This window comes from Acomys russatus, chromosome 32, assembly GCF_903995435.1.
Source record: "Acomys russatus chromosome 32, mAcoRus1.1, whole genome shotgun sequence".
Taxonomy (NCBI): Eukaryota; Metazoa; Chordata; class Mammalia; order Rodentia; family Muridae; genus Acomys; species Acomys russatus.
Window position 1 is genome coordinate 48,021,831 of NC_067168.1, and position 16,026 is coordinate 48,037,856.

The window sequence follows — 16,026 nt, forward strand, 5'->3', positions numbered from 1 at the left end:
GGCCTGTGCACAGACGCAAATACAAATAATGTTAAAAGAAAAGCAAGCACAGCTCCTTTGTGCAGTGTTTGCGTTACATTATGCCACTTGAGTCACCTAGACATCAGCCTTTTATATGTTCATCATTAATGTATTCTGAACTAGAAATCAATGTGCCACTGGCTGTTCAGATCAGTCACTGGTTTCCAGCCAACAGGAGGCAGAGCCTAAGTTACTTGGCATCACTTTTAAGGCACTTGATGGGTCTATTTCTTTTTTGACAACTGTTGTATTGGAGGAGAAAATGATGTTTAGTGTATGTGTGTGTGTCCTTGTGTGTTAAGTTAAAATGAAGCAGTGTTTATCCACATGTATTTGCGTGTCTCCCATAAGTGGCTTCCATCTGTTGAGCCTATTGGATGTGTATCAGTTAGGCCTCGCAGCCTTGCCGTGACCTTTCAAACAAATGTTACTCTTACTTGTTGGTGTGATTAGATGAAAAGTCTAGTGCTTTGTCACAAAAACAGTAAATGTCAAAACAAACTGGAACCCAGAGTGGTCTATCCCTGACCTCCACAACCTTACCTCAGACTACAAGTTTCACTTAGAAATAGCAACAAACAGACAAAAAGAAAAAGAATGAATCTTAAAATCTTTTGTTTTTGTTTGGTTGGTTGGTTTTTGGATTTGGTTTTGGTTTATTTGTTTTGTTTTTGCTTTGCTTTGCTTTGTTTTTTAAGACAGGGTTTCTCTCTGTAGCCCTGGCTGTCCTGAACTCTCTCTGTAGACCAGGCTGGCCTCAGATGCACGGAGATCCACCTGCCTCTGCCTCCCAAGTGCTGTGATTAAAGTCCTCAGGGTTTGGCAAGCTGTCTTGTTTTCACACTAGGAACAAGATATGCACACATACAGTGCTCGAGAAACAAACACTCTCTCTCATGCCCTGGTGTGATCCTCCATAGTTCCCCGAGCCTGCTCTCTTGTCAGGTCCTTCCTGAGTGACACCGTCAGGATGGTAGCGCTCTAGCTTGTGCATAAACGCCCAGTGAGAACCCAGGGCGGATGTGCTGGAGCCTGTGGCTTCCGCCTAGAAGCAAGAACTGCACAGTGCTTTGTCGACGAGCAGCTCTGCTGCAGTCGGACAGTGTTTGAGCTCTGTTTGCTTTACAGTAAAGAAGCTGCCTTGCTGGACCCTGGAGTGCTGAGGCTGCATATCTGTCCTTCCTTGTCAGCAGGTAAAACTTGATATTTGACTATTCAGTATTGAAATAACGTGTATGTCTCTATTCAGGCCCATTCACTAGAGTGGGAAGCTTTTTGCCCAGCATCTGCTGACCAAAGGCCACAGAGTTTTCAGCCGCCTTCCATTTTAACTGATGAGGTGGCAAGTCGTATTTCGAGATACTTTCCATTTTGATTATTCAAGTATAACTTGTTATTCATTCTCCACAAAAGATAGAGTGTTGACCTCTGTAGTCTTCCAGACTTACTTTGAAATTGAATGAATATGTTTTACTTTATCATATCTTAAACTGGTCACTAAAAGTTATAAATAACAGCCTAAAACTCACAGAACTCAGCCTGCTTCTGCCTCCCAAGTGCTAATATTAAAGGCATACACCAGCAAAAATATCTTTTAGTGGCTGGGTCATAGGAAGGTTTTTAAGTACCACACTCTCAATTATTTGGGGGGGAAGGGGTGAGACAGGGTTTCTCTGTGTAGCCTTGGCTGTCTTAGACTCACTTTGTAGACCAGGCTGGCCTCGAACTCACAGCGATCCACCTGCCTCTGCCTCCTGAGTGCTGGGATTAAAGGCCATTACCGCCCGGCTCAATTCTTTTTATGCTGTACAGGGCAGTCACGTTGCTAGTGAGTAGGGATTACGTAATTTGCTGACGCTCTAACTTGGTGTTTGTCATGTTAGAACTTGAGCACTTCTGAATTCTGGATTTTATGGAATAATCTTTGGTTATTTTGTTTAAAGTTTTTGTGGTTGAATGTTGTTTCTCTTCAGCAAAGGATCCGCAGCATGATTCTCAGAGGGCAACTATTTCCTTGGAGGCCACTAAGGAGACTGCTGTAAGTGAGAGCCCAGGAGGTCTCAGCGAACAAGCAAGAGCTCCAGACTCAGAGGCAAAGGTACCAGAGAAGCCTCCCTGCGTTTGCCTGTGTCCTGGGCTTGGGCAGTAGGAGTGCAGAAGCCATGTCAGCAGTGCTGTGGGAAGACAGGCACAGGGCTTCTCACTGCGTGGCGGGGCCGTGGTGCTGTGCACAGGGAGACAGGCACCGGGCTTCGCACTGCGTGGTGGGGCCGTGGCGCTGTGTGAGCACAGCAGAAGCAGGAGCTCCTGAGAAAAGCAGTGTGCTGCTTCATCTCCGAGTTACATAAACGCACGTAAGACTTTTAAAATAAAGTGATCGCATTCTTCTGTCTCAGTACTGAATACTATCTGATCTTCCCTGAAATTTTTGACTATGATACTTCCTATGGTCATGGATGTCAACACCAGTTATGTGTCCACAGATGTAGACAACACAGGAATTGTAGATAAGCTTCACATGATATTGGAACATACTCCCTATACCTGAAAGGGGAAATCTTTAATATCAGACTTTGTGTTGAAAGTTTCTGCCCAGGGCTGGGCTGAAGCTCGATGGCAGGGTTAGCCTAGCATTTGTAAGGCCCTCAGTCCATTCCCAGCCCTGCAACACAGAGGAAAGTTCTGCCTGGATGTTGGTGATTGTCTGGCCCTTTGCATCATGTAATTGATTCCTAAGCAACTGTTTCAAACTCTTCCCACTTGAGTTGCTCTTCACTCTTCTGCACAGCTAATAACTGTTTCCAGCTTCACCAAGGAGCAGAGGTACAAGGAAAAGAACATTGTGGGTTCCCCAGCAGTCTATTAGACGTCCCACCTCAGCCTCCTGGAACCCCAGCTCCTCCATGGCTCTCCAGTGAGGCCTCACTGCTGATGAACCTGATGTCTTCAGCTGCATCTCCTACTTTCTTTGAAACTTTTTTCACTTGGCTTCCAGAATGAGTGTATTTGCCTGGTTTACTCTGCTTTCATCTGCTACCACAGTTTGCCTGACCTCTGCACATTAGAGTAACCCAGAATCCAAGCCAGAATCTGTTCTTTTTCTGCCTAGATTTGCTCTCTTGCATTGTCCCTCACATTTCGAGTAGCCTAGACTTCTCTGAACTACAGACCTCTGTCTCGTTACCTGCTTGCTCACCTGGATGCCCAGTTAGACATTTAAAACTTAGCACAGCTTAAACACAAAAACAAAACAAAACAAAGCCTCTCCATTATACATACTTTGACCACCACACACCGGCTTGCGTCATAACCTCCATCCGTGTTAATGACTCTTACTCGGTCCCAGAACCTTAGCTTTCTTTACTCTCATCCTCACCTCATATTCAGACTGTAAGGTTCACCTTCACGTGGTGTCTGTAAACTGCTTCCTACCACCCGTCAAGAACACACAGGTCCATATTGTATATTGTGCAAATGGTCACAGTTGCCTCGTCACAAACCTATTGCTAACCCTGCCCGCTTACAAAGTGTTCTCAGTACAACATAGGTTTCCTTGTGTCGTTATTTCTCCCGCCTCAACTCTTCAGAAGCTTCCAGTGTCCTCCCTCCTCCTGCCATCACCTCTGGTTTCCCTTGCTATTCCACTCTAGCCAGCTTTATCTTGAGACATTCCAGGCTTTTTTCTGCCCCAAGGCCTTGCCCATGAAGTCGTGTCAGCCTCGACAATGCTTCTCTAGAGCAGCATGGCCGCTGCTCCCCTCTCCTTCAGGCTAGTCACACTGATGTTCTCAGCGACAACCTAACATTTCAGTGTTCTCCTTGTGATCATGACATAGTGTGCACTGCAGGTGGTGCGTCCCGCTTCGAAGTGCCTGAGTCCAGAAGCATTTCAGAGTTCAGAGTTTTTATATTATAATTTTGGGTGGGTTTTGTTTTGAAATAGTGTCTTTGTAGTTCAGCTCACCTCAGGCTTGTCAGTCTAATTAACCCCTGGGATTACACCACCAAGTAAAGCCTTGGAATGTTTGTATAATAAGAAATTTAAACTCTGAAATGTTCCCAAAATATTGGAGCATTGTTTTGGCACTCACAAACCCTCAAGCTTCATTGTGTTTTAGGCTTAGAGTTTGAGATTATGTATACTTGACAAAATAAATGTATTTACTCTTAGTCTTTTCCCCTCCTGCTAGGATAAACCCCAGAAAGACATGAATTTTTGCCCATTTTGTGTAATGCTTGTGAAAGTCCAGCTCCGAGAGCAGTGACTAGTAACTTCTAAGTGAAGAGGGAGCATGAGTCCTGGGAGTGCTCCAGGAAAGGAAAAGGTGCATGAAGTACTTGCTCACAGCCTGACAGACAGTGCATATTGCCATTGTTGAATGTTAAGTTTAAACTGATATGCACCTAACGGATTGGCGTGCATTATCTGTATGATGTAATGGGTTTGGGGTGTTTGGAGCTTCCCAGGACCAGCTTGGGGTCAGCAATACACCTCAAGAGCTCACAGAGGTCAGTACAGCTGTCACACCCAGGGTTACATGATAGCAGTGAAAGCATAAGTTAAAAAGGGCACACTCAGGGCAGAGTCCAGGGCAGACTCCTCCAGGCACAGCGTGAGGCACAGCGCTGGCGACGCTGGCCTGAGCTCTGGCGTGCAGCTCCTGTTAGAGTCGGTCACCAGGCTGTGAGCTCCCCTTAGTCCTTCAGGCTCTCGCTCTACCAAAGGTCAAGACACTGAAAGAGCTTATAAGAGTTTCCTTGTGCTCACCTACCATTTCACTTACAAAAAAGGCAGCTGCAGGCGGCTGACTCCAGCCCTCCTCTAAATCAATAAAATCTAGCCTAGAGAACTGTTACTGTCATGATAATTTCCAAGAAAACCAACTTTAGGTTTCAGTGATTCTCTTTAGCTTTTTTACCTATTTCACTCTGATTTATATTTTCCCTTTCTTCTGCTTACTCTGGATTTAATGTTTTTTAAAGATTTACTTCTTTTTATTTAATATAAATTTTTTATCTTCATGTATATAAAGTATAATATCCCCATGCCTGGCACTTGTGGAGGCTAGGATCACCTGATGACAGTGAAAGAATTGTGAAATAAGTACAGATGGATGTCAGTAAGGAAAGAGTCACTCAGGGCAGAGTTACAGCCCCAGAGTATAGCTAGCTATGAGCTGTCATGTGCGTGTTGGGAACTGAACCCAGGTCCTCTGCAAGAGTGACAAAAAACTACTGAGCCATCTCTCCGGTCTCCTTTTATAGTTTCTTTTATTTTTTAATAATTTACTTATTTTGATTTTTTTTTTTTAAGACAGGGTTTCTCTGTGTAGCCCTGGCTGTCCTGGAACTCACACACAGTAGACCAGGCTGGCCTCGAACTCAGAGATACATCTCTTTCAGCCACCTGAGTGCTGGGATTAAAGGTGTGCACCACTACAGCCTGGCCTCTCGTATAGTTTCAAGTTGCAGCTGAAGACGTAGCACTGTTAGCTCACCAAAAATTTGCTTACTTTAAGATGATGGTGGGGCACTTCCCCCAGTGGTCATGTTGTAGAACTGTAGCCCAGTGTAGAAACTTTGGGGCCACCTGTGGTCTTAATTCGGGGAGCCCTTGCCTCTGTCCATTGGCGATAATGCAGTTGTGCCACAGATCATCCACCTGACTAAAACTGTTCTTCATCTTATCCCCTTAGAGTCAGGCCTGCTTCTTCCCTGCTCCCAGGCTTCCTAGCCCTAACACACACTTGCCATTTCTACAGCTTTGCCATTTCAGGGATGTTATGTAAATGAAATCATGTAGTCTGTAGTCACCTCAGATTGAGGTTTATTCATTCACCTTGTCCCGTACACCAGTAATTTGATGCTTTACTCCTCAGCAGTGCTCTACAGCGTGGGTGCACCACAGTTGGTGAGCTGTTCACTTGTCGGTGGACATCTGGGTGCTTCCAGTTGGGGATATTACAAATAGAGCTGCTGGCTATGGACACCTGTGTAGGGGCCATCTGCACCTAAGCTTTTGTTTCTCTGGGATAAAGGGGCTGTCATGGCTGAGCTGTGTAATAGCTGCCACCTTACTTCCCTGTAGCAGGAAGCAGCTGAGATCTGTGTTTAGGATTTTTTAGTCTTAGCTGGGCTGTTGGGAGTCTCCTTCTCATAGGGTGTGTGTGTGTGTGTGTGTGCGTGTGCGTGTGCGTGTGCGCGTGCGCGTGCGTGTGCGTGTGCGCGTGCGCCTGCCCATATACTTAGAAGCTTGGTCCCCAGTTGGTGGACTGTTGGGAAGGATTAGGAGGTATGGCTGTGTTTGTGGCCTTGTTAGAGGAGGTTTCAAAAGCCCACACCAGGCCCAGTGTCTGCCTCTCTGGCTCTGTCCCTTTCTGTCTCCCCAACCCCACCTGACCACCACCGCCTGCCTGCCTGCCTGCCTGCCTGCGGACCAAGATGTAAGCTCTCAGTCCATGTCTGCATGCACTATGCTTCCTGCTATGATGATAATGTGCTAACCCTCTGAACTGGTAAATAAGCCCCCAGTTAAACACTTTGTTTTATAAGAGTTGCTTCAGACATGTTCTCTTCACAGCAATAGAATAGTAACTAAAACAAAAGTTGGTATCAGGAGTGGGGTATTCCTGTGACAGGCCTGACCATGCTGTTGTTTGGAGAAATATGAAAGACTCAGGGATTTTGGACTAGAACAGCAGTTGAACGTGTTAAGTGGAGCTTACTGGGCCATGGCTGACAGTGATGCTGAGAGGACTGTGAGCTGTGAGCACAGCTCAAGAGGTTCCACAGAGAAAGAATGTTAATAAGTGGCTTAGAGATCATTTTTGTGATACTCTGGCAAAGAATATGGCAGCTTTCTGCTCTTATCCTAAAAATTTTCCCAAGCCTAAACTGAATAGTTTTCGATTAATGGTATTGGCAGAGGAGATTCCAGACAGCCTACTAGTGACTGTGTCATGTTGCTATTAGTGGTCATTCTTACACAGATGTACAATGACAAAGAGCAAGTGGTAAAAAGCAAAAACAGAAACAAAGTTGGGAGAGAAAAGAAGCACCAAGAAATGTAATGTTGGAAGCAAGTCTAGTGCTCACGTAGATAAAGCTTAAGGAAAGGTGATCCCAGTGCAGTAAAGGAGTGGTGGTGTGATCCCACTGCAGTAAAGGAGTGGTGGTGTGATCCCACTGCAGTAAAGGAGTGGTGGTGTGATCCCACTGCAGTAAAGGAGTGGTGGTGTGATCCCACTGCAGTAAAGGAGTGGTGGTGTGACCCCAGTGCAGTAAAGGAGTGGTGGTGTGATCCCAGTGCAATAAAGGGAGTGGTGGTGTGATCCCACTGCAATAAAGGGAGTGGTGATGTGATCCCACTGCAATAAAGGGAGTGGTGGTGTGATCCCAGTGCAGTAAAGGAAGTGGTGGTGTGATCCCACTGCAATAAAGGGAGTGGTGATGTGATCCCACTGCAATAAAGGGAGTGGTGGTGTGATCCCAGTGCAGTAAAGGAGTGGTGGTGTGATCCCAGTGCAGTAAAGGGAGTGGTGGTGTGATCCCAGTGCAGTAAAGGGAATGGTGGTGTGATCCCAGTGCAGTAAAGGAAGTGGTGGTGTGATCCCAGTGCAATAAAGGGAGTGGTGGTGTGATCCCAGGGCAATAAAGGGACTGGTGGTGTGATCCCAGTGCAGTAAAGGGAATGGTGGTGTGATCCCAGTGCAGTAAAGGAGTGGTGGTGTGATCCCACTGCAGTAAAGGGAGTGGTGGTGTGATCCCAGTGCAGTAAAGGGAATGGTGGTGTGATCCCAGTGCAGTAAAGGAAGTGGTGGTGTTGTGATCCCACTGCAATAAAGGGAGTGGTGGTGTGATCCCACTGCAATAAAGGGAGTGGTGGTGTGATCCCAGGGCAATAAAGGGAGTGGTGGTGTGATCCCAGTGCAGTAAAGGAGTGGTGGTGTGATCCCAGAGCAATAAAGGGAGTGGTGGTGTGATCCCAGGGCAATAAAGGGAGTGGTGGTGTGATCCCAGGGCAATAAAGGGAGTGGTGGTGTGATTCCAGGGCAATAAAGGGAGTGGTGGTGTGATCCCAGTGCAGTAAAGGAGTGGTGGTGTGATCCCAGAGCAATAAAGGGAGTGGTGGTGTGATCCCAGTGCAGTAAAGGAGTGGTGGTGTGATCCCAGGGCAATAAAGGGAGTGGTGATGGTGCCCTTAGGGCAAGACTCCACCCGGCCTGTGACCAGAACTACAGGGAAGCTGGAGCAGAGAAGGAGCCATGGACACCTGCAGGCTGGCCCCCTGTGCTTAAGGACAGGCCAGAGCAGAGCTGAGGTCTGGCGCCCTCACTTTCTGGATCACCTCCTTCCCAGGACTCTCAGCTTTACTCCTTAGTTTCTGCTTTGCCTTAAACCCTGTCTTGTGTTTGTGTCGTTAGGGCAAATTTTTTCTTCTCAGAGTAGCTCCAGCTCGGGTATGAGTAGTGCTGTTCACTCTCTAGGATTTCCAGGCATGGGTTTTAAAATACTCGACGCAGAGTTTACAGTTTCTGCAGAAAGGTTAGCCTAAAAGGGAGACTGCTGCTTCTCACACTGGGCCCACCACAGCTTTTTTTAATTTTGTAAACTGTAGAGTGCCATCCTTTATGTACTTTGCTGTTGCTGACTGTGTGAGCCACTGTTCTATGCCTGTGAAGAGACACCGTGACCAAGGCAACTGTCACAAAAGAAACCATTTAACTGGGGGCTTGCTTACGTTTTCAAAGGATTAGCCCATTATCATCATGTCAGGAGGCAGGCAGGCAGGGAGGGAGGGACAGACAGACAGAAAGGCAGACAGACAGACTGGGCCTGGTATGGGCTTTTGAAACCTCATAACCCACTCCCAGCAGCACACCACCTCCAACAAGGCCACACCCACACCAACAAGGCCACACCTCCTGGTCCTTCTGTTCCTCACTCCGTGCCACACCAAGCAGACCAAACACTCAGCTGTACAAGCCTCTGGAAGTCGTTCTGGTTCAAACCTCCACACCGATGTACGGTGGAGATCATCCCCTTTCAGTGTACATAGAGCTGCCATGTTTTCTCAGTTGTGTGACTGTGGCTGTGCTTGCACCTGTAGCATTACTGATGGACGTTTCACCTGTCTGGCTATCTAAGTATCGTAGCACAGGTGTCCTGCATATGTAAACACATTTTAAGTCAACTCCTAGAGTTAGATCGTCAGTTCTCAGTGTAGAGGTCACTGTGACCTGCACCCCAGCAGTGTGACTAGAGCTGCTCTCTCCTCACCCCAGCAGTGTGACTAGAGCTGCTCTCTCCTCACGCCATCAACTCAGCGCTTAACTTATCCAGCTGCTGCTCTTTACAAATGATTTAATTTGCATTTCTTTTGAATCTAGTTAATAATTTTTCAGCATTTTAAAAGTTATTGTTATTTTTCTGTGAGGTTATGTTTATTTTTTTGCCTGTTTTTTCTGGAATTTCGGTTATATATATGTTGGAGTCCTATAGACAAAGTCCTGATCTTTTCCTATACCTTGAAATATTTTCTCTGGTAATTTCAGAATTTCTGATCTTGCAGTTACTTTCAGAATTTTCTTTTATATCTATTTTTTTTTAATCTTAAAGAAACCTGAAAGACATTTGGCTTACAATGAATTGGCATCATTCTTATTTTCTATACATTTATTAGCTGGTTCTACTGTTGATTGAATCATTTTCTCAGAGATTTCAAATACTGCCAATAGCATATTGTTAAAACAATTTTTCAGCCAGGTGGGGGTACACACCTTTAATCCCATCAGTCAAGAGGCAAAAATAGTGTTAGTTGAAGGCCAGCCTGGTCCACAGAGTGAGTTTCAGGACAGCCAGGACTACACAAAGAAACCCTGTCCACCCCCCCAAAAAAACCAACAACATAACATTTTCATGTGTATATAAGTGTTTTCCCTGCGTATATGTGTGTGTATATGTATATGTACACATATGTATATGTACACATATACACACACGTGCACGTGTATGTGCCATGTATATGCCTCGTACCAGTGGAGAGTAGCTATGGCTGTTGGATTTGCTGGAACTTGAGTTACAGATGGTTGTGAGCTGCCATGTGGAGCTGTGAATCGAGTGCAGGAGCTTTGGGAAAACAGCCAGTGCCTTTCGATGCAGCCCTCTCACTAATAAGTACTATGTGGAAAAGTAAGCTCTTGTTTTCTACTGGTACTTGGTGCATGCTTCCTCAGCATACTCTCAGCCCTTTGGAAAACAGAAGCAGTAGGAAAGCATGCTCTAAAACATACTAAGATGTGTTACAAAGTTAATGCGTTTTTATTCCCTTTCATATATGCTAAGAAGCTTCTAGTTTTCAGTGTGTAGAAGCACTGTGGAGAGTTAGCTGCTTTTTTGTTTGGTTGTTTGTTTGGTTGGTTCGTTGGTTTGGTTTGGTTTGGTTTGGTTTGGTTTGGTTTTTCGAGACAGGGTCTCTCTGTGTAGCCTTGGCTGTACTGGACTAACTTTGTAGACCAGGCTGGCCTGGAACTCACAGCAATCCTCCTGCCTCTGCCTCTGAGTGCTGGGATTAGCTTCTTATCATCACCATTTTCCTCTAGGAACATGGCACTCTCTCCACTTGATGCTTTGTTTTGTCTTGTGGTACTGAACTGAGGACGTCATACGTGCTGCACATGTAGTCTGACGCCAAGCCACACCTGGTGCTTTTACTTGTTAATGTTGCATTTGTCCAGTGTTGTTCGTTTTTCTGTCTGTCTGCTTCAGACAGGGTCTCATCTAGTCTAAGCTGACCTCAAGCCCAGTCAGTAGATAAAGCTGGCCTTGCACTACAGCTAGTGACCCACCTGCCTCCACAGCTGGCGTTAGAGGCCAGCCAGCTGCCCAGCAGCAGGAGAAGTTGTAAGTCATTGTTGGGCATTTTAAGTTATGTAGTGTCAAACTGTCGTTAGGCCATCTAACTGTTAGCTTACATACCACATGTTTCTAGTAAACCCAGCAGACCTCATGGTTTAAATGTGTCACAGAAATGCTCACTCGCTGTAATCTCTTCACAGTGCAGCAGCTCAGGAAAGGCAGCTACTATAGAAGAACAGGAGAGCACTCGTGAAGTCTGCAGAAGGTCTGTGACGTAACCTTTGAATCTGTGGTATGTCATTGGCCGGCATCCTATAAGCTGTGCCCATGGCGGTGGTTTCACTAGTGTGTCAGTTGTTCCCAGATGTAAAGGTGATTTAAGTTACTATAAAGCTGGTACGAAATGGATTATTTTTATTCTTTATATGGGTGTAGCTGCACTTGTGTGTGTGTTTGCATGTGTGTAGCTGCACTTGTGTGTGTATTTGCATGTGTGTAGGCACTTGGGTGTGGGTTTACATGCATGTGTGTGTATGCATATGTGACCCAGAAGTTAATGTTCGATCTTTCTCAGCACTTGTGTACCTTACAGAGAGAGGTGGGGTCTTCTGCTTGAGCTCAAGGCTGTCTGATAAGATTTGTCTAGCCAGGCATGGTGGCACACACCTGTAATCCCAGCACTCAGGAGGCACAAGCAGGTGGATCTCTGTGAGTTTGAGGCCAGCCTGGTCTACAAAGCAAGTTCAGGACAGCAATGGATACACAAAGAAACCATGTCTAAAAAACAGAAAGAAAGAAAGAAAGAAAGAAAGAAAGAAAGAAAGAAAGAAAGAAAGAAAGAAAACAAAGGAAGATTTGTCTGGCTAGCTGACTTGCTTTTGTGATTCCCTGACCCCCACCTCCCAGCCTGTTTTTACACATCAAGTTATTTTTCTACGTAAGTAACTTCCAGACTCATATTTTAATGAAATTTGTTATACAGGATATTCCACATGAAAGTGGGCAAGTTAAAGTTGTTTGTATCATCATCCTGGTGATATTTTTATGGTTCTGTCCATGGAGAACTCTCAGACATGTATAGGTTTCTTGTATAGACATCCAGAAAGAGAGTGTGTATAGCTGCTCCTCTCTGTCCACAGAGGGTAGTCCCAAGACCACACAGATGCCTGGAACTTCATACCCTTGCCATGGTGTGCTTTCTCCTGTACAAACATGTTGCAGGATATTTGATCCCATTCTGAGTGCCGAGATTGTGAACTGTAAAAATCTGTCCTTGTTTGGTGTGTCTCAGCCCTAGCACACACCCTTAATCCAAGAGCGTTGTGTACACAGGATTTAATAAAATTAACTCTAGGTCAAGAGGTGGAGCAAGAAACCAGCTGACAGGGATTAAGTAGAAAGGAGGGCCACAGAGTTGAGGGGTATTTAAGACAGCGTGGAGGAGGAAAAGGAGCTCTTACACTCTTTAGCTCTTTGGCTTTTAGATCCTGGGTTGTCAGCTGAGCTTAGTAAGAACAGCTTTTTCCTTCAGGACATGAGCTGAGCAGTAAGGTCAGCTGGGTGCTTTCTCTGCCTCTCTGAGCTAGCAGGTTTTCACCCTAACATTGGCTTCTGAGTCTTCATTGGTAAAATGGAACAGTTGGGATTTTCTTTCATTATAACAACACATGCATTCTATAACTAAGGTACAGTAAGAGGCCAGCAGGAACAATTATTTTTATAACGCTATGCTGTATGAGTTCTGATACCGGCCTGTTCTGTCACATGTCGCAATGATGTGAAAAGACAGACTGCCCACGTGAAGAGATGAAGTAAAACAGCAGTGGCAGCAGAGGCGGTTCCGGAAGGGTTCCCTGAAGACAAGCAGTGCAGTGTGACAGTGGATCCAGTGCCGGCGCTTGCAGACACCACCAGGAGGAGTGCTCACAGCCCATGCTGTATGAAGCAGGAGGGCCAGACGGCATCCTATTCTACAGAACTGGATGCGGTTTGAACTTTGAAATAATTCTTGGAGTTTTCCATTTATTATTTTAGCACTGTGGTTTATCCTGCGTAACTGAACCATGAGCTGTGAAACTGGATGAGGGAGTTGTGCTCTGGGGCACAGGCTTCATTCTGAGGTCAGGGGAATAAGTAGATGCCTTCATTCTCTCTTGAACCTTTTATTGCGTATGATAAAAAATATTCCCAAGCCCAGCAGTGTGTTTCTACAGTTCCCAGGCTCAGGAAGCTGAGACAAGAGGGTGACTTGACCTGGGAGTGCAAGGACAGTGATACTCCATCTCAAAAAAGCTTGGTTTTTATTGTTGTGGTTACTAGTGTTTTTGGTTTTCTGGTGTGTGTGCGCGTGTGTGTGCGCGCGCGAGTATGTGTATGCATGCATGCGTGCGGGCGTGCATGTGTGTGTGCGCGCGCTGTGTGCTGTGGTGTGACCACACCACCCTGTATTCCTTGATTTGTCACTACGACAAAATGTCGGAAGCAGCTTAAAGGAAGAGGTGTTTTCTTGGGCTCTGGTTTGAGAGGATGTATCATGGCAGAGAAAACATGGCACAGTTCATGGCAAACAGGTGAGGACAGGGACTCACCGTGCCCAGTGGATCAGGAGGCAGAAAGCTCACACTTTAACAGCCCTCAAGGCCTGCCCCACAGCCACTCACTGCTAAAGGCTTCATAGCTTCATCTTCTTGGAACCAAGTGTTCAAATACATGAGCCCATGGAGAATGCTTCGCTTTCAACCCATAATACACACTTCCTATCCTCACCTCAACCATGTAACAAGTGCTGGTCTTATGTCAAGGACACAGAACCTTGGGCTAGCAAGATGGCTCAGCAGGTACAAGTGCTGCTGGCTTTACAAGCCTGGCAAGCTGAGTTTAGTGACCTGAACCCTCATAACAATGAAGGAGAGACCCAACCTCACAGAGTTATCTGACTTCCGCACACTCACTGTGGTACATGCACCCCTCCCAAAACATCGTCATCATCATAAATTATTAAGTAAAATAAAATTTACAGAAGACAGGACACCCACTGGAAATATTGCAAACTCATGATATTAGTGCATGGAATGATGCTTGGCACGTGTAGCAGGAGGTTACATTCTGCTTTCCTGAGCCTTGATGCTTTAATATTTTATAAAGAAGCTGACGTTCTGATTCAGTCTTTCTGTTCATACAGCAGAGAGTGTCGAGATGCAGAGGTAGTGGTCAGTGAGTGTCAGTTAGCAGCCCTGGGCCCCAGGCCTCTGTGCTCCCCAGGGCCTCCTCTGACGCTAAACAGCCATCAAGACGACGCAGTGCCAGTGCCCTGGATGAATGGTAATGCTCGTTTTCTTATTAAGATCTTGTCAGCTTGAAGTAACATAGGACTTTCACAGGAGATGTTGCTGCTGAAATAAAGTACCTACTATGTGACAACGCTATTGTGTGAAATCGCTAAAATATTCGTGTTTTAATTAATTACACTTGTATATGTTTAGGATTTTGTTATTTTTCATAATTCTCTACACAAAATGAGATGTGTTGACAAATGAGTTTAGAAGCTGAACTTACTTTGTGTCGCACACATCTCACGCGTGAGAACCTTCCAGCACTCACTCCATGCTGCCCGAAGTGTGTTGTAGACATTGCAGCGAGCCCACAGTGGCTGTGTGCTTTATTTCAAAGCCTTATAACTTTCATACTGTAAATTTCTGTAAAGTTATAGGCAGCAGACCTTCAGCCTGTTCCAGATTATATCTAGATACAATAGAGATAAAATATAAGCAGCAGCATAAATACAAATACTTGGGCTGAGGAAATAGCTCAGTGGGCAAGGACTTACCTCATAACAGGTTGGAGGCGCATTCTTCTAGCACATGGGAGCACCTGAGCACAGGTGTGGAGACACACTCCTCTAGCACATGGGAGGCAGAAGTAAGTGGATCTCTATGATCCTGGACTAGCCTGGTCTAGCTCAAAAATCAGCCACAAAGAAAAGTGTGGTGGAGACTGATAAAGGAAGACACCTGATACAAACTCTGCCACCTCATGCACACGTAGAGGCAAGCCCACTTGCATACACACACACACATACACACACACACACCATAAAAATAGTCTTTAGAAAAGAATGTTGTTGTTGTTTTTAAAGATTTATTTATTACATACAGTGCTCTGCCTGCATGTATGCCTGCCCACCAGACCTCATTATAGATGATGGGAGCCACCTTGTGGTTTGGATATTGAACTCAGGACCTCTGGAAGAACAACCAGGCTTCTTCACCTCTGAGCCATCTCTCTGCCCCTCCCTCCCCAAAAAAGAATGTGTTTAAATGTTCTACTTCTTGTTTTAAAAGGCACCATTAGGCCTAGAGAGAGAGATGGTTCAGCATTTAGGATCACTTGCTTTAAGAAGACCCGAGTTGAGTTCCTGGCACCCACGGCAGGAGGCCTACACTGTCGCTGACTCTAGCTCTAGGGTGTCCAGCAGCTCTGGCCTCTAGAGGCATTGCATGCCCACAGCAGACGCATGCGCTGCATGGCTAACAAAGCTTCACAGGCTGGGCCTAAATAGATACTTATGCCAATGGTTGTGGCATCCAGGATCAAGATTTGATTGGGTTTCTGAGGATCCTGTTTATGTCTCAGAAGGCCACCCTCTTTCTCTGAGCATGTAAGGAGAGTGCACTCTTTGGTGTTTATGCTTATAGGGTCTCCAGCTTCATAGAGGGTTAGGGGTTCAGACTATAAATCTGTCAAAGACCCAATCAAGTTCCATGTATGGGTTTGTCAGTATTCTTCCTTACGAAGGGTTTGGGTGAGGTGTCTAACTGAGCTGGGACTCAGGGCTGCTTAAGTGTTTTTTTTAAGAAACTTATCTGCAGCCTATAATGAAATTTAAATTTTAAGTTCAGGTCTTAGAAGTGTGTCGGGTAAGTCTGTCAGTGTTCTGGAACAATTGATCAAGGAAAGAGACACTGCAGGATGAGTTGAGGCTTCTCAGCTGCAGGGGATCAGCCTCTGAAGGACCAGAACCTTTGAGCTCGTTTTATTGTTACACAAAAGGCGCTTGTAGCAAGTCAGTTTCCACACACCAAAACCTCTTGTCTGATCTAGGACTTGTCTGAAGGGCGGTTCTCAGCCACACAAAACTTCCAGGCTCGC

General features: G+C 45.7%; 1 protein-coding gene across 1 annotated transcript in view; it reads left to right on the forward strand.

The window, feature by feature from the left end:
- The window catches only part of Topaz1 (testis and ovary specific TOPAZ 1), a 58,855-nt gene that overhangs the window by 10,455 nt on the left and 32,374 nt on the right, over positions 1-16,026 (forward strand). Inside the window, exons 3-6 of the mRNA XM_051140278.1 lie at positions 1,150-1,214; positions 1,995-2,119; positions 11,079-11,143; positions 14,060-14,199. Coding sequence (XP_050996235.1) covers positions 1,150-1,214; positions 1,995-2,119; positions 11,079-11,143; positions 14,060-14,199 — 395 coding nt within the window. The remainder of the gene's footprint in view (positions 1-1,149; positions 1,215-1,994; positions 2,120-11,078; positions 11,144-14,059; positions 14,200-16,026) is intronic.